We start from the raw sequence: 26,879 nt of genomic DNA, 5'->3' as shown, positions 1-26,879 counted from the left end.
ACAGAGATATAAAGTGAGACCAATTGTTCTAGGTATGTTCTAGGCACTCATTGAATGTTAAGAATGGCAATGGCAGTGAACTTTCCAATTATATCCAGCAATCTCTGCTTTTATCCATTCGTGCTTCACACAGTTTAATTCTCAAGGTAGAATACACTTGAATATTTTCATTATGCAATGTTTTTTAGTTGGAATATTTTGTAAAATTTTATTTTTGTTTTTACCATCTGTTTGGGATAATAATTATACATCTCATATTCATTCTAATTATATTCCTAGTACTCAATATTTTTTAAACTAAGGAAAAAATAGTGTAGCAGAAAAATAAAAAATTATGAATAGAACTGAATCCCATGTAACATTGAGACTAACAAATACAGTTCTAAACTTCATTCTGTTCACTGATGGGCACTTTCCTTAAGGTATATTTTTTCAACTTCACATCACCGAAGATTTTCTCTTATGTTTTCTCCAAACTTTGTGAGATTAATAGTCTTGAAAACTCCCTTTAATGCACCATGATGGCCACTGTAAAATAACTTATTTGTGACATAGTAACTATAGAATATAAGATGGATTATAGGATGGTGATGTGGTGTCAGATTTGAACTGTAAAAAGAGGAATATATATATATATATATATATATATATATAGCTTTTGTATAGAACACTTATACATTCATAATGAATTATAAAAAGTAACCTAGTGATGAGCACATACCAACTACTTCTAAATTAGTAGACATATCATGTGAAGAGTATTTCATGGTAGCTGGTAGAAATTTTACTTTAAATTCTGTTATATCTCTTTCTAACACAGCATGATTGTGCCTTTCAACAATATCCATTAGGTTAATGTGCTCACTAATTTTTTTGAAAATGGACTCTGAAATGATTTTTTCCCTTAAGGTTTATGTGTATAGTTAAAAACATTTTAGTGATCAAACCCATCAGCAGAAACTAAAAGCTGAACTTCAGCCAAATTAAATCGTAGAAAAGAATGAGAACTTCTCTCTGTATTTTGTTCTTTCTCTCTTTTCTCACTCTTTTTCTATCATACATTTTGGCTAATAGTTGCTTCAAATGTATGTTATATATTTATAAGAAATAAATGTAATATACAATTTTATCTTTAAAATATTTTTATAATAAATGATATGTTTAAGTCTTGGACTTTGTTATAATGAACATGATTATGGAAATGGTCTGTTTATGTTCATATTTTCTACCACTTATGTAAACAACATAAGAAATATTTAGATCTAAGTAACATTTTAATAGAAGTAGTGAAGTTCCATATAACCCACATCCATTTTGCTCTATTCTTAATGTGTTTCATTGGTATGGTACATATTTTAACAACTAGTGAACCAACAGTGAAACATTACTGTTAACTCAAATCCATATTTTTTCTAGGTTTCCTTAATTTTACCTAATGTGTTTTTTCTTGTCCCAGGACCCCATCTATGATACCATATTACTTTCAATCATCATGAATCTTTAGTCTCGTCTACGCTATATCTGTTTTTTACTGTCTTTGTTTTTAATACCTTGACAGTCTTGAAGCGTACTGGACAGATAATCTCTCTTTCTAATAGATAAATAAACAGATAGATATAGATGTGCATATACATTCATACACACATAGATGTATATACACATATAGATGTATATACACACATATATAAATGGCATACAGCATATTGCTTGTGTGTATATGTACCATATTTCAGTTTCAGTTCAGTCGCTCAGTCGTCTCTGACTCTTTGCGACCCCATGAATCGTAGCACGCCAGGCCTCCCTGTCCATCACCAACTCCCAGAGTTTACCCAAACCCATGTCCGTCGAGTCGGTGATGCCATCCAACCATCTAATCCTCTGTCGTCCCCTTCTCCTCCTGCCCTCAATCTTTCCCAGCATCAGGGTCTTTTCCAATGAGTCAACTCTTCATGTGAGGTGGCCAAAGTATTGGAGTTTCAGCTTCAACATCAGTCCTTCCAATGAACACCCAGACTGATCTCCTTTAGGATGGACTGGTTGGATCTCCTTGCAATCCAAGGGACTCTCAAGAGTCTTCTCCAACAGCACAGTTCAAAAGCATCAATTCTTCAGTGCTCAGCTTTCTTCACCGTCCAACTCTCACATCCATACATGACCACTGGAAAAACCATAGCCTTGACTAGATGGACCTTTCTTGGCAAAGTAATGTCTCTGCTTTTAAATATGCTATCTAGGTTGGTCATATCCTTCCTTCCAAGGAGAAAGCGTCTTTTAATTTCATGGCTGCAATCACCATCAGCAGTGATTTTGGAGCCCAAAAAAATAAAGTCTGACACTGTTTCCACTGTTTCCCCATATAGTTATATATATAATATATCACATGTCGATGTTTTTGTTTCTATATCAATGAAGAACAAGTTGGACATATGAAACCCTTAAGCATGTAACATTTCATTTTGTATTTCTGAAAAACAAGGACACTCTTCTATATAATATAACCATCCAAATCAGGAAATTACATTCATGCAGTATTAATCTATAATCTTCACACCACAAATTCTGATGTTTTTTCTCCCAATAAATTCCTTTATAGTCCAAAGATTCAACCTAAGATCACACATTACATTTACTTGCTGTGTCTTTTTTAGTCTCAATCTTAGTTCCTTGATATTTTTCCTTAACTTTAATCACCTTAATAATTTCCAGCAGTGTGACAGTTTATAGAATATTTTTAAATTTAGAATTAGCTGGTATTTCTCCATGATCATAGATTTTTGTTCAAGGATACCACAAAAGTGATAATGTTTTCTTCATAGCACATAACAAAAGAGACTTAACAATATCAGTGTGTCCCATTACTGGTAATGATAGCTTTTATCACTTTGGCAAGGTTTTTCTTCTATATTTATTCTTTTTTGATACTTAATAATTAACAAGTAATTAAAAGTTTAAGACTTTTAAATATCCTATTCCTCATCAAACCTGGACTCAGCATTTTTATTAGTGATTTATAAAACACTGATTTGTTAAAAAAAAAATTGATTGAAATACAAATTTCAATGATCAGATATATTTTCTTTCTTCTTCTCTTTGCCCCTTGAGCACTTACTGACGTTCTTTTTTAGACATTATGGAATGCACTAGTAATACACATTTGATTACTAATGAAAATGTTAGCATGCTGAGATGGGAAATTCAGGAATTTATTAAATAATTTACTTGCTGAGAACAAATTTTCTAAAATGCAGGCATGAACTGAATTGAATGTTTTTGTCTTTATGTAAAATATCTCAAAAGTATTTTTCCTTTGGGCTAAACATAAACTATATTTGATGGAATGCATCATCCAAATTGTATCATTTCAGTTTAGTTTATATCTTGGTTCTATTATGTGCCAAATTATATTTACTTCCTCTTTCATTGGGCTTCCCTCATAGCTCATTTGGTAAAGAATCCACCTGCAATGCAGGAGACCCTGGTTCGATTCCTGGGTCCAGAAGATCCACTGGAGAAGGGATAGGCTACCCACTCCAGTATTCTTGGGCTTCTCTTGTTGCTTAGCTGTTAAAGAATCTACCTGCAATGCAAGAGACCTGGGTTGGATCCCTGGGTTGAGAAGATCCCCTGTAGAAGGGAAAGGCTACCCAGTCCAGTACTCTGGCCTGGAAAATACTGTATAGACCATGGGGTCGTAAAAGGACAGACATGACTGAATGACTTTTACTTTCCTCTTTCATTTCCTTTTTTCTAAAAATTTCTTTATAGCAATTTATGAAACTTCTGAAACAATGTATTTCACAGTGCTGAGAAACACTTTGAAGCCAGGTAATCTGTGTTGTAGTCTTTATATACCAACTATTAGAAATATTATAGGAGATAAAAGTTCTCTTAGCCTATTATTAACTATAAAATAAATATAGGACAAAATAATAAAGCTATGAAGTTGTGTTGAGGATTATAAAAGATAATGCTTTTAAAATATGTAGTACAGGTTCTGGCCATCTTTTCTTGCAGGTCAACTCTGCCCTGAATATATGCTTTTTTAGAAATAGTTATAATTCTATAACTATTTTTTAAAATGAAGGGATCTTAAAAAATCAAATGCAAAATAAATTTGTAAACAAGTAGTAATTAATGAGACATTCTTGCTTGGGAAATTCCATGGACACAGGAGCCTGATGGGCTACAGTCCCTGGGGTCCTAAAAGAGTTGAACATGACTGAGTGACTAAACAACACGTTGAGAATTTTTTCTCACAATGGTGAAATATCTGAATCTTTCCAATTTTAGTTTTTGCTTTCCTGATTAAATTTTTAGCTCTGTGCTATTCTTTCACATTTCATCGTGACTATATCATCTCTTTCCATTTAATAAATGCATTTTTGAACATCTGTTCTCAGAATCATTTTGGTAGATCTAAAGGCACAGATGGCCTCCATGATGAAGCATAACAGAGAGATTCCATATATAGTTAAGAATATTTTCTGCACATTTTATATGTTTTCTTTACAGTTTCTTATTTTTTTTTTAACCAGGAAAGGTTTATTTTGACACATAAATAATTTCTTTTTTTTTTCCTTGAAAATATTATCTGTTTATTTTTTTTTAATAAATTTATTTATTTTAGTTGGGGCTAATTACTTTACAATATTGTAGTGGTTTTTTATTTTGACACATAAATAATTTCAAACACAGAAATATAAAAGTTATATAAGCTTTTTCTATAAACCATTGGTAGTATTACTGAAAAGAGTCCTTCTTATCCCCAAATATCAATACTTTAAGGTATATTTCTGATAGATAAGAATATTCTCCACATAACAATACAACCATCAAAAATTAGAAAATGAACACTGATACATTACTACCTCTAATCCATAGTCACCGTTCCAGTTCCATCAATTATCCAGATAATGTCTTTCTTTTTTCCATACTGCATTAATTATAAACATTTATTAAATTCATATTCTATGAAGACATTGTCCTTTCCCTCAAGGAGTTGAGTATATTAGTAATTTACAATCTATTTTTTTTGGTCTATAACCTTATACATTCCCTGTGTATGATATTTTGATTTTTGTATACATTACAGTGTGCTCACCATCTAAAGTTTAGTTTCCATCCATCACCATACCATTGACCTCCTTTACCAATTTTTCTCTTTCTATCCCCTTTTTCCTTTAGTTATCATGACTCTATTCTCTATATCTATGTCTTTGTTTTTGTTTGGTTTGGTCACTTATTTTTAATTTTTTTAAAATTTCCAGTATAGTAAGGTGATTTTTTTTTTTATACAGGCAAAATGTCTTTTTTTTTTTTTTTTTTTAGAAATATGGTCTGTGGTGGAACTTCCCTGGTGGTTCAGTGGTTAAGAGTCTGTGGTCCCAGCGCAGGGCACTTGCGTTCAATCCCTGGACAGGGACTTAGATACCACATGTTGCAACTAAATGTTAACATGCCACAACAAAGATTGAAGATCCTAAGTGCCACAATTAAGACCAAGCATAGCCAAATAAATTAATTATTTTAAAAAAGAAAGAAAGAAAAAGAATATGGTCCATGGTATTGAAAACTTGATATATTTACTCAAAGAATAAAAATCATTTGACTTATACAGCCATTTTCATTCATAGAGTTTCTTTGGATAGAGAATACTAGCATTTAATCTACAGCACACAAAAGCTTCTGAAAAAAGAAATAAGACTAAGCTCTCGTTCCTTTCTCTTGTCTATTTTCCTCCTCCAGGGAATTAAGTATATTTTGGGAAACAAGAGATAGGTAGGAGAGGAAAAAAAAAAAACAAAAGGATGATATTAAGGCAAAGAAAAGAAGCACATAAAAATACATTTTCTAATTTAAGCATATAAATGGAAATCAATCTTCCACCTGTTTTAAAATATTCACGTATGCTACTATTCAACAACTTTCAATAAGCTCTTTCATATGCATATATATATGTATATATATATATAGTCTCTCTATATATATCTGTCAATACATATGCACACATATATATTCAATTTAAGCTTAATTCAGTTTCAGTGTGATTGCTCTTCAGATTTTAGTAAAAATGACTAGGCTACTTATCACTTTCTCTAATAATAATCCTTTCTCTTGTTTTGAAAATACTTTTCTACATGAACTTACTTTTAATAATCTATTGAGAGGAAATTATTTTCAATATTAATTATGTAGCTTTCATGATAAAGAATGGAGTAAAGATTTTATGCACAGGGACAAAAGCTATATTATGTTAAGGGAACTTGAAGAACATATGTAATTCCTTTCTTATATTTTTCTTTTCTATTTCAATAAATCACAGCAAGATAACATCTGCTGAATGTGAATTCAAGAATGTGTACCATTTGATAAAAGTTTTTAGACAAACCTCAAATAAACATTTGATTTGAATGAGTGTTTTAGCAAAACAAATGTTATATCAATGAGTTAATATAAAACCAATGTAATGGTCATAGAAACAGTGTTCTCGCACGTAAGAAGCTTCAAAAAATAACCACAGATTTGGAGATAATGTAATGTTATCATAGTGAGAAAAAGTGGAAGTTCTCACTAATGTCTACCTCCTTACAAATTTGTAACTCCACTTCATTTGTGGAGACCCCACTGGTTTTTAAACATATCATCATTTCTGAGGCTTATTTTAAGGTAGTGATGATTTGCAAGAGAGATTTATAAAATTACTTTATCAGAGGAGGAGGTTAAAGGCTGAATTATAGCCAAAACATAAATGACTTGCAGGTTGGAAAAATTATTTTTATGGCAAATGATCTTCGGACTATATAGTGCAAACGAAAAGACTCTGAAAATAAGTAAAGAAGGAAGAAGACGGTAATTAATCATTTAAAACTGGGTCTGTTTTCTAGAACTACAATGTTAGAAGTTTACAATATTTTACATAGATGACTATGGAAGCACTGTAGTGGATCATGTGTGTGTATGATCAGTCACTCAGTCATGTCCGACTATTTGCAACTCCATGAACTGTAGCCCACCAGGCTTCTCTATCCATGGTGTTTTTCAGTCAAGAATACTGGAGTGGGTTGCTATTTCCTCCTCCAGAGGATCTCCCCAACCCAAGGATTGAACCCAAGTCTCTTGTGTCTCCTGCATTGGCAGGCAGATTATTTGCCACTGTACCACCTGGGAAAACCCTCAAAAGAGCATGGAGTATAATCAAAATACCAAAAGATTGCATGGCCCCTGTTGCAGTTAAATCAGCAACTGTTCCATAGAGTTCCACACAGTAGCCATACAGAATTTGTGAGTTAGAACATGTGAGACCAATTTTTATGTCTGTAAAATCAAATACTCAGCTTTACTTTTTCACTACTGAGAAACTGCATCAGCGACATATTAGTCAAACAGAACTGAGGAATATATGATAGATAGGTAAATAGACTGAGCAAGGGAGATTTATTATAAGGAATTGGCTCACAAGATTATGGAGGCTAAGACATTCTAGGATTTGAGTTGTCAAGCTAGAAACCCAGCTGCTGTAATTCTAGTCAAAGACCAAAGACTGAGAACCAAGAAAATTGACTGTGTAAATTCCAATTTGAATCCAAGTCTGGATGAAAAAGAAGACTGATATCCTAACTTGAAGACAGTCAGGCACAGAGAGTGAATTCTTCCTTACTGAGTTTTTTGTCCTATTCAGGTCTTCAATGGATTAGATGAGGCCCACCCATGTTTAGGGAGCTCCCTGGTGGCTCAGCTGGTAAAGAATTTGCCTGCAATGCTGGAGACCTGATTTCAATCCTTGAGTTGGGAAGATCCCCTGGAGAAGCAAAAGGCTACCCACTACAGTATTCTGACCTAGGGAATTCCATGAACTGTATAGTCCATGGGGTTGCAAAGTGTCAGACAGGACTGAGCGACTTTCACTTTCACGCACGTTTAGGGGGTGGAGCAATCTGTTTTATTAGGTCTACCAATTCAAATGTTAATCTCATTCAGAAATACCCTCACAGACTCAAGTAGAACAATGTTTAACCAAATATCTGGGTACTTCATGGCTCAGTCAAGTTGACATATTAATGCAACCTCCCTGTGATGGCTAATTTTATGCTACAAAAATGTAAGAGAAAGTCATGGAATTGATATCTTATTGTTAATTAAATATGGAGGTGGAGGCTCCAGTTTCACTAGTAGTGATAATTTGTACAGAATGTCACTTTCTGTTGGGCATTTGTTCTTAAGAGAAATTTGGTGTGAAGTCTGATGTTCAAGCTGGTTTTAGAAAAGCCAGAGGAACCAGAGATCAAATGCCAACATCCAATGGATCATCGAAAAAACGAGAGAGTTCCAGAAAAACAGCTATTTCTGCTTTATTGACTATGCCAAAGCCTTTGACTGTGTGGATCACAATAAACTGTGGAAAATTCTGAAAGGGATGGGAATACCAGACCACCTGACCTATCTCTTGAGAAACTTGTATGCAGGTCAGGAAGCAACAGTTAAAACTGAACATGGGACAACGGACTGGTTCCAAATAGGAAAAGGAGTACGTCAAGGCTGTATATTGTCACCCTGCTTATTTAATTTATATGCAGAGTACATGATGAGAAACGCTGGGCTGGAAGAAGAACAAGCTGGAAGCAAGATTGCCAGGAGAAATATCAATAACCTCAGATATGCAGATGACACCACCCTTATGGCAGAAAGCAAAGAAAAACTAAAGAGTCTCTTGATGAAAGTGAAAGAGGAGAGTGAAAAAGTTGGCTTAAAACTCAACATACAGAAAGCTAAGATCATGGCATCTGGTCCTATCACTTCATGGCAAATAGATGGGGAAACAATGGCAACAGTGACAGACTTTATTTTGGGAGGCTCCAAATTCACTGCAGATGGTGACTGCAGCCATGAAATGTAAAGACACTTGCTCCTTGGAAGAAAAGCTATGACAAACCTAGACAACATATTAGAAAGCAGAGACATTACTTTGCCAACAAAGGTCCATCTAGCCAAAGCTATGCTTTTTCCAGTAGTCATGTATGTATGTGAGAACTGGACTATAAAGAAAGTTGAGTGCCAAAGAATTGATGCCTTTGAACTATGGTGTTGGGGAAGACTCTTGAGAGTCCCTTGGACAGCAAGAAGATCCAACCAGTTCATCCTAAAGGAAATCAGTCCTGAATATTCATTGGAAGGACTGATGCTGAAGCTGAAACTCCAATACTTTGGACACCTGATGTGAATAACTGACTCATTTGAAAAGACCCTGATGCTGGGAAAGAGTGAAGGCGGGAGGAGAAGAGGACGACAGAGGATGAGATGGTTGGATGGCATAACTGACCCAATGGACATGAGTTTGAGTAAATTCCAGGAACTGGTGATGGACAGGGAAGCCTGGCATGCTGCAGTCCATGGGATTGCAAAGAGTCAGACACGACCGAGTGACTGAACTAAACTGAATTGGATGTCTAGTACACAGTAAATCAGATTACAACATTTGTAGCTGAAAAATAAGTGTGTGTTAGTCCAATGTAGACTAACGCATAATCTTGCTCCACTAAAAATGTTTCTGTTTTGATGTCTTTGAGTAGAAATATAGCACATACTACCATTGTTAGTGTTCTGTCATTAAATCATTATTATATGTAAATCATTGTCTAGAGAATTCTAGTTCAGCTAATCTAATGTCCATGACCCTTCTGATATTTCATCCTTTTTTTTTTTAGAGAGCAGGGGGAAAACTAAACACTTGGATTCCTGATTAAGTGTATAAGAAAGTAATATCTCATCAATTGCATTTTAAATCATTCCTTTGGGATGACTTTTTTGAGAAGGTTTCCAACTTGATTATATCATCATTTGTATGAATTATTTCCCAGTTCAAGTGGTATTATTTTAGTTGTGCTTATTGTAAAAATACTATATTCTTCTGTATCATTATACAGTTTCTCTTTAATCATTAAAGCCATTAAAGTCTATCATAAGGTATTGTTTTAAAATATGTTTAAAATTTTTAGATATTCAATATTCAGCAATTGTTTATTTTAGCATTTTGTTTCTACCAAATTGTCTATTTTCAGGTAAATATATTACATGAGACTTCAAGAAATATTCAGTAGGTATTAATGTCAGGGAGCTTCCCTGGTGGCTCAGTGGTAAAGAATCCACCTGCCAATGCAGGAGACACGGGTTCAATCCCTGGGTTGGGAAGATCCCCTAGAGAAGGAAATGGCAACCGACTCACGTTTTCTCACCTGGAGAATCCTATGGACAGAAGAACTCGGCAGGTTACAGTCTATAGGGGTTGCAAAAGAGTCAGATACAACTTAGTGACTACAACAACAAAAATATCAAGAGATTATTGTTACCTATCAGTACAAGGACATTGGCACCAGTGACATTATTCTATCAGTAATTATGTACATTTAACACAATATTATGATTTGTGAAGTGCTTTCCAAGATTCATCCTTCTCAATATGTACTTCAAAATGAGCAAGATATTTCTTCACTATGTATAAATTTGGCCTATAATGATATCAACAAATTATGATGTTATAAGATGTCCCTTCTTCAAGTCCTCACTTTGAGCAAATAAAAACTAGCAGCCAATTATGAACAAAAATACCTCTATATTAGTTATGGGATCCAACACCGTATGGAAAGAGACCTGGAAGTAGAGGCCTGTGCATTAGGTAATAGGTATACAGACCTTGGTGTGGAATTCAAGTTAGCAGAACCCATTGGACCTGCTGAGCAAGGATCTGACCCTAACTTCTTAGGGCCATAGTCTGGGGAAACCTGGGTAATGCTGATTTAAGCAGGTATCCATGGATGAGAGAGATTTTGTGGAAGTCCAGCCCTCCCAATGAGACATTCCAGCCCTCTCTTGGGGCAAAAAATATGTTTGATTGAATTAGAAAGGGGAGAAGTGCCTTTTCAGTGCTACCCCTCCCTCTAAGGTAACACAATGTGAGGCTAAACTAGCCTGGTGGAACCTCTCCTTGTACAACAACGGGAGGGAGAGCATTTGGTGACTTCCCGACAACCCTCGCTAGATCAGACACAGTGGCAGCCCAATTATTGAGGCAGGACCTCTCAGGCTCTGGGGAGGGAGGAGATTGGGAAGGAGACAGATAAGAATATCAAAAGGTATTAAAAGAATGAGGTTCCTCCTAACTTTGCTCAGAACTTCAGTAAAAGTCAGCCCACAGGCTGCTTGGATAACCTCATACAAGGATCTCTTCATTTGGCCTGTCATCATCCCCAACACTCCAAATGCTAAACCTGTAAAATTCCCTACTCTATGGACATCCTCAAGTGAGAAGCTGAGAATGAGCTTGGATAAATAGTGAATATGCTCAGAAAATCAGACCAGGGACTGTGGGCAAAGGAGAAACCACAAATTTAACTACAGTGCCACCTTTTGGAAAACAAAAGAAAAATTTCCAGCAGCCAACCCAGTGTGTTCTTAAAACCAGAAAAAAAAAAAAAAAAAAAAAATACAGCCTTAAGAATTTAGCCACACCAGGGGCTTCCGTCATAGCTCAGTCAGTAAAGAAGCTGCCTGCAATGCAGGAGTCCTGGGTTTGATTCCTGGGTTGGGAATATCCCCTGGAGAAGGAAATGGCAACCCACTCCAGTATTCTTGCCTGGAGAACCCCCTGGGCAGAGGAGCCTGGAGGGCTACAGTCCATGGGGTCCCAAGAGTTGGACACAACTTAGTGACTAAACCACCAGAGAGCAACAAGTGTGGAGCAAGTATATTTATACAAGTGACGTGGATTCATTCCCTGGGTTGGGAAGATCCCCTGGAGTAGGGCACAGCTACCCACTCCAGTATTCTTGCCTGGAGAATCCTTGGACAGTGGAGCCTGTAGTGGAGCTACAGTCCATAGGGTTACAAAGAGTCAGAGACATGACTGAACTGGTTTAGCACACATGCATGCCCTGCTACATTAAATGCAAAAGCAGCCAATGCAAAACTCCAAGGAACATGAAGAATCGAAGAACATGTCATCACCAAAAGAACAATTATCTTACAGTAATCAAACACCAAAACATGAAATTTGGTAATTTACCTGATAAAGACTTCAAAATAACAGTTTTGAAAAAAACTAAATGAACTACAAGAAAACAGAACCACAATTCAGTGAAATCAGAAAAACAAGATATGAATAAAATGAGACATTTAACAGAGATAAAAATCATAAGAACCAAACAAATTCTGGAGCTGAATAATTCAATGAATAAAATGAAAAGTGCAATACAAAGCATCTACTCTAGAATAGACCAAACATATTAAATAAAGTGTTTTTAAATAGAAACACACATAAAACAAGGTTATGTACTGATTTGTTGATGAAAAATGTTGTAACCAGAGGCTTGCAGAAACTTAATCCTGTATTCCCCTCAGCAATCTAATAACCCTGTATTCCCCCTAGGAGCAATGGTTCAGTATTTGTTAATTCAGTGTTCATGGTGACTTTATAGTATAGAACTACCATGGGTAATCAGAATCAACTATATTTATATAAAACATGGATACAATGCTTCAGTGAGGAATATTGCAAGAAAGATTAGTAAGGGAATTTTTCTTTTTGGAGCGTTGATCCTAATTTTTAGGTTGGCTCAAGCAGCAATAGCTCACAAGATAACTGAACAGTTAACTGCTCACATTTTACATTCAAGTTTCTGTTACACATCTTCATGAATTTTTGAAGATGTGAATTGAATTTTCATGAATTGAATTTTCTTGCTTTATTTTATTTAATTATCACATGTGCATTTGTGCATTTTCTGTATTTTCCTAATAGTTGTATAAAATCATTTGTGGAAAAAGACATGAACTAAATAAACAAGTAACAGCCTCAGGCAGCTGCCCAAGTTGATAATCATCCCACGCATAGAATGCCCTTCAGAAAACTAAATTTATATTTCTGAGACTTGTTGAAATGTTAAAGGACATGGAATATGACCATCTGTATGGCAGATGTGCCCTGAAAATTCTGTTTAATGATGTATAGGGAAACAGATTTTAGCAAACAACATATCATGTGAAGATTTTCACTCCCCATATTTTTAGAAATATGTGCGTATTTATATAATGTTAATATGTGTGTGTACATAGATATGTACATATTTTTGCTGGGTATATATATTAATATATTCTATAATATACTACTTTGTTTTCTATATATATATAATATATATATATTTTTAAAAACCATATTGCATGTTTTAACTCTCTTTTGCTTGTTTGCATCTAGTATAGGCCATTTCATTGGAGCCCTTTAACCTTTGCCAGACCTTCCATATTAAAATAAAATGTTTATCGTCTGTTTTCCTAGCTGTTTCTCTTATATTAGCTTTAAACATTCCAAACCCTAGCTTATATCTGAACAGGTCCATATCTGAGTGGTAGATCATGAATAAATGTCTGTAGTTCAATTACTGATGCATTTTAACATTACATTTTACATGTGTATGTCTGTGTGTGGATATTTACTTATTCCAGTAGTGAAAATGAACAATCTATGCTAATATGTTTGGTCCAAATGTACAACTATGAAAGGAAGCAAAACTCACTAGTCTATGCAAATGTTGAACTAATAATTTGACATACTACTTGAGTCCTTTGCTGTCAACAACTAAAGATCGCATTTTCAAAGTTGGGTCAGAAGTCTATTTTCAAAAATTTCAGACATCTACTGTTCAAGTTTTCTGGCTTTTTCCTTTTATCTGTGTGGTTTGTTTTTTTTTTTTTGGTTTAATTTTTTAATTCAACTCTGTGGCACATTTATCTGCTTTGGCAACAAAGATCTTTAAATGTTCTGTTTTATTAGATATCAAAAAGCAAATGTTTTTCATTCAGTTTTAACTTTTCATAATTACATATATTAAGAGTGGGTGAATTTTTGTAAGAGAAATCAAGGCACAACTACATTAGAGTGGGTGAGTTTTTACAAAAGAGTGACATATTTGGGGACAGGGACTACATTAAAAATATTATAATGTTGGTTTGGAAGCCTTTTAGTTAACTATTTCCAATGGTGTGTCCATGTTCATATATGTGCTATTTAAACCATCTCCTCCCACCTTATCCTCAGTTCTCTTTGAGCTGCAGAAAGTCAAAGTTTACCTTTAAAAGCTACTTGCCAGGAGGACTAACTTTATAAATACACTACTTTGTACTTACAGTTCCCCAAACCACGGGCTCCCCAAAGCATAGTTTTAAAATCACTTTTAATTGCAACTGTATCCTTTTTCTAAATCAGAGATTACAAACTACTGTGTTGCTGTGCCACTGGATGTACTAGGGGTGCAGAGGGCATTAAATTCATAATATAATTCTTTAAAAGCTATTGTCAACTTTAGAACCAAGAGATTTCTTATAAAATTGGAGTATTAAAAGATGTAGTATCGGGTTGGCCAAAAAGTTCATTAGGGTTTTTCTACAACATCTTTTCTGCAACATCCACAACATCATTGAAAAAATCTGATTGAACTTTTTGACCAAACCAATAGCATTGGCTCCATATCCCATTATGAGAATTCCCTGAGGCCGAGTAGCAAATACCATTTTAGAGAAGGACGTGTTCTTTAGTCGCCACATTCCCATGAGATGTGCTTCACTCCTTTACGTTGCCTGATGGATCCCTACAGATATCTAGGCTTATAAACCCTGAAAATTATTGTAAATGAGATAACTCTTCTTTTCTCTTCTTCTGTGAAGCTATTTCTCCATGAAAGAATCCTATTTAAAAGCTAACAAAACATAGCTTAGAACACAATGTAAAAGTCTATTTTCTGTAAAGGCACAGGTCTTGTGTTTATTGACTAAGTTCATTTATTCATTTTGACAGTGCAATAATTAAGAAAGTAAAGTGTAAAATGTAAGAGTAATGAAAAAGATGCCATGTACTGACACAGAGTAGGGAAATGCTATGTCAGGAATGGTTTAGAAGAAGATGATACCTAATTAAGTTGAAATATAACTAATGAGAAGGATTCCATCTAAAACTTGAGGACTGGAGACTCTGGATGTAGGAATACATTGTGAAAAGACTTACAAGTAAGAGAAACCAACAGTGATTCTCTGATGCAGATTAATAAGAGATAAAGCTAGATATTCAGGCCAATTGTGAAATCATTGTCTTATATGACACATTATGTTTTATTGTTGTTTTAATTCCAAATGAAAAGATATTACTATTTCTCCAGTTCTATCAGACAATGGCTTTCCACTCAACCAGTACTACAATCACTAAAGAAAATCCCAGTTTTCTCTCTCCTCTGATAGACAAGGAATCCATAGTCTCCAACTTTCTTCCTCAAATTTGCAACCTGCATGCAATTACCAACCTGGATTTCATTGATCTCTCTGATTTTTTTTTAATTTTAAAATAAAGTGATTGTTGATAATTCCTTCATACAGTTTAAATCCTAGCTTATAGATAATCTAATGCATCAAAGTGTTTTTAAGTAGGAACAACAGATGCATTTTCTCCACAGGTTTAAGATGCTAATGTTTATAAACTGGTCCAAATGTGCTTCACACTGAATCAGGGGCTTCTGTTTCTTTATGCAAAGCAAGGACTCTGATGTTAGAAATTTTCAGACTTTGTAGGAACTCCTGCGTAAGGTTTCCAAGTGTTCTTTTGAAACACTCCAAGTCTGTGTTTGTGGGCTGCTGCCTACTTTTTTCCTTTGTATGATTAATGATTGTGTTTTTTGTGCTGGAACATTTTTGGTGTGCTGTTGATCAAATGAGAATTGACAGTTTGTCTTTTGTATTCTTTCCAGCTCACTCCAGTTGGCACCACAATCTTCACAGGATTTTCTGGAGACAATGGAGCTACAGACATAGATGATGGCCCAAATGGACAGATAGAATATGTTATTCAATATAATCCAGATGATCCAGTATGTAAATATCTACTTACAATGTAACTTCACTATAAGGAGTAAAATTAATATTTATATAAGCTGATATTTATTATATTCTTCTATTGCTCAGTTCCTAGAACCACATTAGTAATTGTACTATTATTAATAACTATCCCAAATTACATTTTATGATATATTTTGCTATACTTATAGGCAAGTTTTGGATGGATTTTGTCAGCAAAAATTTTAAAATGTCTTCATAGGTATAATAAGTCATTTTTATTAAATTTCTGTTATGTTAATTGACTCCTAAGCATTCTAAAAAAATCACTTCATGTGCTGTTACCAATGTAATGCATATGTTTTAAGGAACTTGCAAATTAATACCACCACTACCCCTTCTCCACCAGTGAAACCTGAGATAGAAAAGAGGACAAAGCCTCTAACAATAGCTTTTTTTGTTTTTTGTTTTTTGCTTTAGACAATGGGGCTTCTACATTGTGCTCTAGGCTAAGTTCTTCCTAAGATATAGGATATATAATACAAAAAAAAGAAGAATTGTTTTCTTGAAACTAGACCTGAAAGTCCTGCCTGCTATCTTTCTCTTCCTCTTTTCCCCAAGGTGGCTTCTCAGAACACAAAGGGCTCCTCAAAGCAGTTTTACAATCACTTAAGTGATGTTTAATTAATGTTTCTCCTTTATGTTTAATATTAGGAATATTAAAAGTGGTGACATTAACATGTCTTTGTTTTTGAATTATATATCTCTTATAAAAGCTCTAAACAAAAAAACCGTTGAGCTTACAGATACTAAGAACTCTCAGTAAGATCTGCCTCACAAATCGATTGCCAATTATGAATGCATTTTCTCATTTTATCGTTACAAATCAGTTAGTAACAGTATTTCTATTGTATAGGAGAGAACACAGGTTCACAGGTGAAGTGACTTGCCTGGTTGTTGTTGCTGTTGTTCAGTCAAGTGTGTCTATCTCTTTGTAACCTCATGGATTGCAGCACCCCAGGCCCCCTTGTCCCTCACTATCTCCTGGAATTTGCCAGGTTCATGTCCACTGAATCAGTGATGCCATCTAACACACAGCTATTTCTAAGCTGGAGAGTCAGGACTTGCTTTCTGAGTAGTGTATGCTCCACTCTTCCTCTGTTGTGCTCTAATGAAATAGTCACAACACTTGTGTTGAAATTTTCAAAAAAAAAAAAATTGGAGAGCAAAAACAAAACACAAAAAGCCCATGAGTATAGCAGGGACAGAGGAAGGTTTAGGGGGATTTTGTTTTTGTTTTTCTCCTAAAAACTATGCCTTCACATGTTTATAGGCAGACACAATGAAGCCAAGAGATGGAGAGATAATGAGAATGTGACAGCAAAGGACAGTAATGATATAAGGTGTTACACAGAAGTAGAATGGAAAAGATAAAAGAAACAGAAGAGAAGAGGGCAAGAGAAACATTTTTTAAAGATCAAAACATGGAGCTGGCTATACAGAATATTTCTAAACCATTTGTTTTCTTACTATTTAGGTTTTTAGAATAATTAATTGTATGCATATGTCATGTTTTTAGCTTATATTTTATGAGGGTCATTTTCTAATCGTCACTCCTCAGTTTGTAAAAATGAAACTCCCACAAAGTAGAGGATGGTCAGGTCATGTATTTTAAGGAAATATTTATTATGTTGCATAAAAGAAAGAAACTTATCCAAGGTTTGATATAGTGTGAGAAAAAAAATGTATTATTTGGAAGATATCTCTCATAAGTTTTGTGAGGCTGAAATTTCTTGTTAGCTATGAGATAATTCCTTCTGAATGCTTCCTCTTTTCAAGGATTTGTGGGCTCAGCATGAAATATAATATCATCTACTTTTACTACCTACAGATAGAATAAGTCAGTCACATGCAGTTTCCAAATTGCAAAAAAAGAAAAAAAAATGTACTTTAGCTAGCTAGCACTACTATGGAATAAAGAAAGAAATCCTCTGGTTGTGGTTAATTGGTGAGGCAAAAGATTAAGATGTCATGACAGCACTTAACTGAAAGTGTGTGTGTTGAAAGAGTAAGCATTAACCAAATCACATTCTTATAGAGTGAATCCAACTTTAACCATTATAGAGACTTAATGATCAACACCAGTTTCTTCTCATGTCAAGTCTCTTGAGCACTATCTTATGATATTCATATTCTTAAATCTCTAGAAATTCTGCTTATAATTAATAGCATGATTATATTATCCCGCTTATTTCTTAGTGTCAAACCAAACTTGTATGTATTACAGACATGTGCATGCTAAGTTACTTTGATCATGTCAGACTCTGCAAGTCAATGCACTGTGGCCCACCAGGCTCCTCTGTCCAAGGGATTCTCAGGCAAGAATGCTGGAGTGGGTTGCCATGCTCTTCTCCAGGGGATCCCACCAACCCAGGGATCGAACCCACGTCTCTTATGTCTCCTGCATTGGAAGCAGATTCTTTAACACTAGTTCCACCTGGGAAAATATGTAATCTCAAAATGTGGACCCTTCTGGCTTTTGTAAACACAATATAATTTTTTAATAAATTTTATATAATTAAAATTAGTCTATTTAAAATTGAAGATGTTAGTTGCTCAGTTGTGTCCGACTCTATGCGACCCCGTGGACTATAGCCCACCAGGCTCTTCTGTCCATGGGATTCTCTAGGTAAGAATATTGGAGTGGGTTGCCATTCCCTTCTCCAGGGGATCTTCCTGAAGCAGGGATCAAACCTGGGTCTCCTATACTGCAGGCATATTCGTTACCATCTGAGCCACCAGGGAAGCCAAATTTTACATAAAATTTCGTTTTCTCTTCCCTCTTAAGGAAAAAAAAATATGACAACCCTGGTCCTGATTTCCAATAAGCCAACAATCAGCTAGAGTTGAATTGTTTTCCCATAAACAAACTTCTATCATACAGACAATATATGTATATCCACTTTACCTCCGTTGTGCCACTCATTTACATTATCCAAGTCATCCTTGTAGAAATTTACAAATGTAACTTCTGCTCTATTGTAATGCAAAGTATTTTTCTCTTTTTTTGCATCTTTATTGGAGTATAGTTGCTTTACACTGCTATGTCAGTTTGTGCTGTATAGCAAAGTGACCCAAAGTGATCTATACATACATCCCCTCTCTTTCAGATTTCTTTCCCAGTTAGGTCACCACAGAGCATCAAGTGGAGTTCACTTTGCTATACAGTAGGTTCCTCATTAGTTATGCATTTTATACATAGTAGTGTATTTATGTCAATCCCAATCTCTTAATTCATTCCACTCCCCTTGGTATCCATATGTTTGTTCTCTCCATCTATATTTCTATTTCTGCTTTGTAAATAGGATCATCTATACCATTTTCTGGGCTTCCATGGTAGCTCAGCTGGGTAGGGAAGATCCTCTGGAGAAGGGATACGGTACCCACTCCAGTATTCTTGGGCTTCCATGGTGGTTCAGATGGTAAACAGTCTGCCTGCAACGTGAGAGACCTAGGTTCAATCTCCGGGTTTAATCCCTGGGTTGGGAAGATCCCCTGGAGGTCGGCATGGCAACCCACTCCGTTATTCTTGCCTGGAGAATCTCCACGGACATAGGAGATGTCAAGCTACAACCCACGGGGTTGCAAAGGGTCAGACACGACTAAGCACAGCACATACCATTTTTATAGGTTCTGTGTGTATGCATTAATACACAGTATTTATTTTTCTCTTTATGACTTACTTCACTCTATATAACAGTCTGTAGGTCGATCCATGTCTCTACAAATGACACAGTTTGGTTCCTTTTTATAGCTGAATAATATTCCATTATATATAGGTATCATATCTTCTTTATCCATTTCTCTGCTGATGGACATTTAGGTTGCTTCCATCTCCTGGCTGTTGTAAATAATGCTGCAATGAACACTGGGGTGCATGTATCTTTTCAAAGTATGGTTTTCTCCATATATATGTCCAGGAGTGGGATTGCTGGATCATATTTATTTTATTTTTTTAAGGAACCTCCATACTGTTCTCCATAGCGCCTGCACCAATTTACATTCCCACCAACAGTGTAGGAGGGTTCCTTTTTTCCCATACTCTCTACAACATTTACTGTTTGTAGATTTTTTGATGATGACTATTCTGAGTAATGAGAAGTGATACCTTATTGAACTAATTGTATTTTTAAAAGTGAAAAGAAAAATTCAGAAAAAAAAAAAGAAGACTTTGTCATCAAATGTTCTATGGAATTTTTAATTTTAGAGAGTCTACCTTACTTGGAAAAATGCAATTATGTTAGGTATCATTCTGATAGTTTATTGATAAATCTTATTATTAACAGATTGATAAGACTGTTCATACAATAGATTATCATATCAGTTTTCTTATCTTGATCTTTTATTATTTTATGCCAGACTTAAGTGACCTTTATTCTGCATTTCAAGTGCTTTTCCCAAAAGTAGTAAGGAGAGATCTGATGACATATCCCTTACAGCAGTGTCCAGTGGACTGAAAGCAGTATAGCATTTTTTATTAAATCCCACTGCCACTCAGAAAAGCACTTAGGACATTTAAGCAAAATGCTTGGGCTACTTCTCTCTTGGAGGTAGTAGAGTGGTCTTTAAGAGGGTTATAACATCTCTCATCATCTCCTCCTCAGTAGATTGTCCTTCTTTTGTAATGTGCTTGATTCTCTTTAAATTTTGAAGGAACTGAATACGAAAAAAAAAATGAGCCATCATTTATTCTGTAATGTAAAGAGGTGTAATTCTTTTGAATTTCCTGAATCAGGAAGATAAAATCACATTTTAAATGCAAAATATGTTTAACAAATCATTATCTCAAAGTAGTTTTGCATATAGGTCAAAGTCCAAATTTCAGATATTACTAAAATATCTGAGCTAAGCAAAAACAATATTGCTTACTTTTAGATAGTTTACTAAAAATGTTACCTTACACTTGATACATTTTTTTACAGAATATATTATATGGGATAGTCTCATGGCTCCATAGTCATATTATTAATATTTTTTTAAAATAATGAACATTCACGTTTAATTAGGTTATTGCTTAAAGTCTTTCTTTGTGTTAAACTTTGAACCCAGGTCTTTTCACTGTGAGTCTGTGACATTTTAAATTTACAATAGATATGTGCTTTTGAAGTTAAACAGAAACTTCTAAATATAATTTCCTAAGACAAGGAAATAAAGTGTATTGTAATTTTTCCTGTATCACTAAATATGCATATGCATATTTGTGTGTGTTTCTGTAGCAGGGAGGGATGAGTTTGTAGGAAACAGAGAAACAATGATCAGAGTGCTGGTAATTTACCAGGAGCAAATTTGTGTTGCTGTGCTTCCCAGTGAAACTTATTTGTGCCTTGGTCCTGTCATTAGATCACCAGGAAATATATACGTACATGTGTTTGTGTGTCTCTGTGTGTGCAGGCCTCAAAACCAAATCTCTCTGCTTTCAAACTGAATTTCTAGTCCTTACAGTTGAATTGAGAATATCAAAAACAATATTTGTAAATGTAGCATGAATATGAGAAGCCAAACAGAATCTTTCCTGATTATTAAAAAATGATGGATGACCAGAGTTCTCAGCTGAGAACAGATAATGCAAAGTATGTCATTCTCTGTTTTGATCATCTACATCTCTGGAGCTCAACACCTCCTTAAATGGTTAGGGGAGAGGTGTTATTTTATCTCTATTGGTATTTATTCAGCTTCCCACAAGTTAATAAAGAGGGTCGTGGGGGAATGGAGTGCACTCTGGAGAAACAAGGAATTGATAGAGTCAACATTCTGTCTCCTTCTTTGCTTAAGTCAGTGTGAGTATGTGTGTTGAGGGTGGGCATTATATATGCCTCCTACACTTTTTCTCATCCTTCCAGCAGTGATAAAATCATTTAAACTGCAATATATGCCCATTTACTCAATGGAGAATTGCCACTTGTCTGGCAGTTACTGGGATACTAAACTGTCAGGAAGTTGTGAGTGGACTTTTCCTAATGGAGACCAGATGCTTGGGGCTTGTGTATATTAAGAGGCTTAGTCATCGTTGGAATACCTATTGGAAAAGCACTAGGCAGGTAGGGGTCAGCCTTTAAATTCTCATTGCCCAAATAAACCTGTGCTAGTTTGTGCTTTACAGAGTAGTGTCCAAAAATAACAGAAAGTGGGTCAGGGACTTACTTCCAAAAAATGTAGGTGGCTTAAGGAAAAGGATATGACTGTGCTCCTACACTCCTCTCCTTTGTTGATGAAACAGATCACTAAGGATGAAAGGAGAGGAAAATTAATGGTAGAGGGAAGGAGGGTATAGACTTTTCTTCCCCTCCCAACTCAAACAGTCCTTTGACAAAAGTCTAAGACTGAGATACTATTGATATGCATGCTCACACACACACATATATCTATATCAGAGCTAGTGAAAAGTTATAGGATCCTATTTCCTGGTGATCTAATGACAGGAACAAGGCACATATGTGTTTCATTGGGAAGTACAGCAACACTAATTTGCTCCTAGTAAAATACCAATACTCTAATCATTGTTTCTTTGTTTCCTACAAACTCATTCCTCCCTGCTACAGAAACACACACAAATATGCATATGCATATTTGGGGATATAGGAAAAATTATAATGTAGTTTGTTTCACCTTATTCTAACCAATTTCCTAGGAAATTGTATTTAGAAGTTTCTGTTTGACTTCAAAAGTACATACATGTTGTAAATTTAAAATGTCATAGACTCAGTGAAAAGACCTGGGTTCAAAGTTTAACACAAAGAAGGACTTTAAGTAATAGTAAATAATATTATTTATTATTATAGGAATAGATTGAATCAGGAAACCAGTGTTAGTAATTATTAAAAATGTGAAACATTAAATGCTCAACATGTTATTACCTTTGACAGTCTTCACTCAAAGTATACTTAAAAGTCCATCCCAGTTTAACATAACTAACTCCAATATAAAGAAAAATGAAAGAATTGTCCATCTTAAAAATGTGTTATAGGAGCTTAGGAATTTCCCTGGTGGTCCAGTGCCTAAGACTCACACTCCCAATGCAAGCGGCCCAAGTTTGATTCCTGATCAGAGAACTAGAGCCCATGTACTACAACTAAAAAGATTCTACATACCTCAACGAAGACCTGGTGTGGTCAAATAAATACATTTTAAAAATGTATTACAGGAGCTCACTATTGAGTTGAGTTCACAATTAAATGCCAAAACTCTTATATACTTGATCCTTTCTATCTTCCAGTTTATTGTTTCTCAAAGTAAAATCTAAACCTTCTACTTGAGAATTACCCAAGAGTTTTGTTAGAAATACAGAATGAGAATTCTGGAATTTGGAGGAATAGATGCTTGGAATCTGTAATCTAAGTGATACATTTCTACGATCCTTATATACTCTAAACTTTGAAAAACATTGTCACATTGCCTTATCATATAGCAATTAAAAAAAACAACAACTATATTTTCTTACTAAATTTTGTTCTTTTTTTCCTCCTTAGGTAGAACTCTGAAAATGTCATTAGAGCAGGGCATTTACTTTGAGTTGATATAATCCAATATTCTTCTTTTTTTTTCCAATATTCTTTTTGTTAGAGGAAAAATATAGAGCATCCCAAGCATTTACCTGCATTTTGCTTCTGCTTTTCCCCATGATTATTATTCTATTTTTTCAAGACAGAATGCACACTTCATAAATAATTGTTTATTAATAAATTAGCTAATTTTAACACAAAGTCTTTTCATATGCAATAATTTATAAACAGCATTGATCTTAAAGCCGATAGTCTCCTTATGTTTCTTGGAACATATATTGATGGAACATAAGTATTGATGGAACTCCTAGCACATGGAAAACCTCAGATATCTATAAAAGAGTGATTTAGAAAATAAGAATTAGGTTTAATCAAAAATGTGTTATAGGAGCTTAAGAACTTCCCTGGTGGCCCAGTGACTAAGACTCACACTCCCAATGGAGGGGGCCCAGGTTTGATCCCTGATCAGAGAACTAGAACCCGTGTGCTGCAACTAAAAAGATTTTGCATACTGTAATGAAGATGGATGTTCCATCCAAAAAGTGATCTTAAGAACACTAACAACAATCCCTAATTAGAAATAAAATCCCTAATTACTAACTGTAATGTTAATAATAATTCTGCAAATAATGATTGCCAGCTAAAACAGAATCACAAACATCCATTACGTGACTTGACTAGAAACATCAAGGTAAGTATCTCCAGCTCATAGACTGAGATCCTTGAGAAATCTGTAAGGGAAAACAGAAAATACACAAATAACAAATGTTGTTTGGAAAAAACAATATATCATAAGATCAAAGACTTAATCCTAAATTGGATGACAAAGAAGATTTTACTGAGTAGGATTTATAGAATTTATAACTCAGAGAAATGAGGGATAGGATGTTTATGCAAGACAAAATTAAAAGCAAATGTCACCTGTAAAGAGTCATGGCATAAATGGAAAAGAGAGGGGACTACAAGATGAGGACACATAGACAGGAGATAATCATGTATCAAAGTGCTTTCAGCTGCAAATAATAGAAAACAATTTAAAGTGACTTTGCCAACAAAGTCATGGATTATCTCTCATAACAGGTTGTTCAGAGAAGGGGTGGTATCAGGATTTGTTAAGCAACTCAGAGATATCACAGAAATGACTTTTTCCTATTTTCTGCTCTTCCATTTTCAACATTTTGTTTACTTCTAGATTAACTGTATCAGTAGTTCCAAAATGACTGCTAACATTTCCAGGTTTTCTATCCTTACAGAAGCATCTATAAGCAGAAAAGGGGGAGGGGATTCCCCTGTGTCTCTCTCTCTCTTTACAATTAAGAAAAGTTCTTCAGATTATCTAGAATTAGATCTCATGTACATTTCCAAAACAGTCACTGGCAAGGTGTGGAATTTCCATGGTTGGAGTAGATCTGTCAAAACTCACTCTACTTAGGGGCATGTGTGTCTGTGCTTAATCACTCAGTCCTATCTGACTCTTTGCAACCCCATGGAGTGTAGCCCACCAGGCTCCTCTGTCTGTGAGATTTCCCAGGCAAGAATACTGGAGTGGATTGCCATTTCCTTCTCCAGGCAATCTTCCTGACCCAGGGATCCAACCTGTGTCTCCTGCATTGACAAGCAGATTCTTTACCAAGGAGCCTCCTGGGAATCCCTGCTTAGAGGCATAGCCTCCCCTAAAGCACAAAGCTACCAGTTATCTGAACTCATGGAGTTCTGACACCAAGAATGAAGTTACTTTTTGGTAAGAAAGCCACCATATATTTCATAACTATACTAAAAATTAATATGTGACTCTGTAGTAACTGTCTTAGACAGTTAATAGCCCTGTAACAACACACTGAGTTGTGCTTTATAGTGTATATTGCAATTATTAACTGAAGTGTCTCCTATAACTAACTTAGATATTTAGATTAAACCATTTTTACATTCTCTGGCTTAGTTTAAAGTCCTACAGGGCTTCCCAGGTGGCACAATGGTAAAGAATCCACCTGCCAATGCAGGAGATGCAAGAGATGTGAGTTTGATCCCTGGGTTGGAAAGAGCCTCTGGAGTAGGAAATGACTACCCACTCCAATATTCTTGCCGGAAAATTCCATGTACAGAGGAGCCTGGTGTCCTACAGTCATGGGGTGGCAAAAGTCAGACACAACTGAGCACACACACACAATGTTTAAATAAGCAAAAATGTAGGGAAAATGTCAAATGTCTGTTTTTAATTGTAAACATCTTACTTGGTACATTTTTTTTTATATTTGTATTTTAAAATGTTACTTCTTTAAATGACTGTATCCAAGAAGACTTGTAAAGTCAATTGCGTGAGCACAAGAGTTAATCATTAAAAAATATGTATCAGTTGTGTGCTGAGTGTGAGTATGTACCAGAAAGAGAGGGAGTCAGGGAGGGAGGGAGGTAAAGATGGAGAGTGCAAGAGTATGAGTAGATATTGAAGGTTAATTTGCCTACATTCCCCTGAATGAACTTGAGATGGGAGATTAGATTTGAGTCAACTGTTCTTATATTATTATTTCAGTTCCTAAGGAACTCCCCTTGTGTCAGCTGAGGATGTAAAGACACACAGACACACCAACACCTCCCTCCCCACACACACATGCATACACTTTCTTTCTTTCTCTTTCCTTCCTTCCTTCCTTTCTTATGCTTTCTTCCTCCTACTTTGTCGCTCCTCCTCACACCACTCCTTTTTCTGAAATATGTATCTGAGTATTTCATCTGGTATCCACAATCACATGCCCAGCTACCACTACACAAAACAGTCAACCAAAAAAGTTCCAGTGCTAAAAGTAAAACTGACTTGTTGTCATAAATGATAGGCTGTTTTATCAGACTTCAAAATGGTACTAAAACACAAAAGTGATGTAAAATCTTTTCAAGGATAAGAGACAGGTCTTATAAATTATATCCTCTTGAGGAATGACTGTATCGTCTTACAGTGAGGATTGCTAATACCAGAGCAGTACTGGTTGGAGGCATTTTGGAGGTTGCCCTTATGAACTGCATGTTGCCAAGAAGAAACACAGTCCCTGTTAGGGTGAGGGCAGCAGATTTGAGGCTTGGAAAAACAAACAAAAACAACCTATACCACATTCTTTTTCACAAAAACACAATGTTTCAAGCTAATAGTTACATATCTTTAATATAGTACTTGAAAATATGAGAATATAAAATGGACTCCAATGTCATAAAGGGATATTATGATAAATCATAAATTGCAATAATTGAACTCTTTGGTGATTACAAAAATTATGAAAAGGTAATATGGTAATAGGAAAGATCTTCAGACATCTGGGCTTAGATTTAGATATATTCTGGGGCTGTTTATGTGTAACTCTAATAATATGTGAAAAACTATCACAAGAAGTAACTTTCCTAGATATCATTATCAAAGTAAGACCTACTGATTAGAATGACAAATTTTCAGAAATAAGAACATTAAAC

At 35.1% G+C, this 26,879-nt stretch overlaps 1 protein-coding gene across 14 annotated transcripts in view; it reads left to right on the top strand.

Annotated features, from left to right (window-relative positions):
* The window catches only part of PCDH15 (protocadherin related 15), a 797,082-nt gene that overhangs the window by 318,317 nt on the left and 451,886 nt on the right, over positions 1–26,879 (top strand). For all 14 annotated transcript variants that reach the window (XM_081573683.1, XM_081573682.1, XM_081573681.1 and 11 more), the window contains one exon: positions 15,780–15,899. In XM_081573683.1, coding sequence (XP_081429809.1) covers positions 15,780–15,899 — 120 coding nt within the window. The remainder of the gene's footprint in view (positions 1–15,779; positions 15,900–26,879) is intronic.

This window comes from Giraffa tippelskirchi, chromosome 2 (assembly GCF_054371585.1).
Source record: "Giraffa tippelskirchi isolate mGirTip1 chromosome 2, T2T-mGirTip1v1.2.pri, whole genome shotgun sequence".
Lineage (NCBI taxonomy): Eukaryota > Metazoa > Chordata > Mammalia > Artiodactyla > Giraffidae > Giraffa > Giraffa tippelskirchi.
This window is presented reverse-complemented; position numbering and strand designations above follow the sequence as displayed.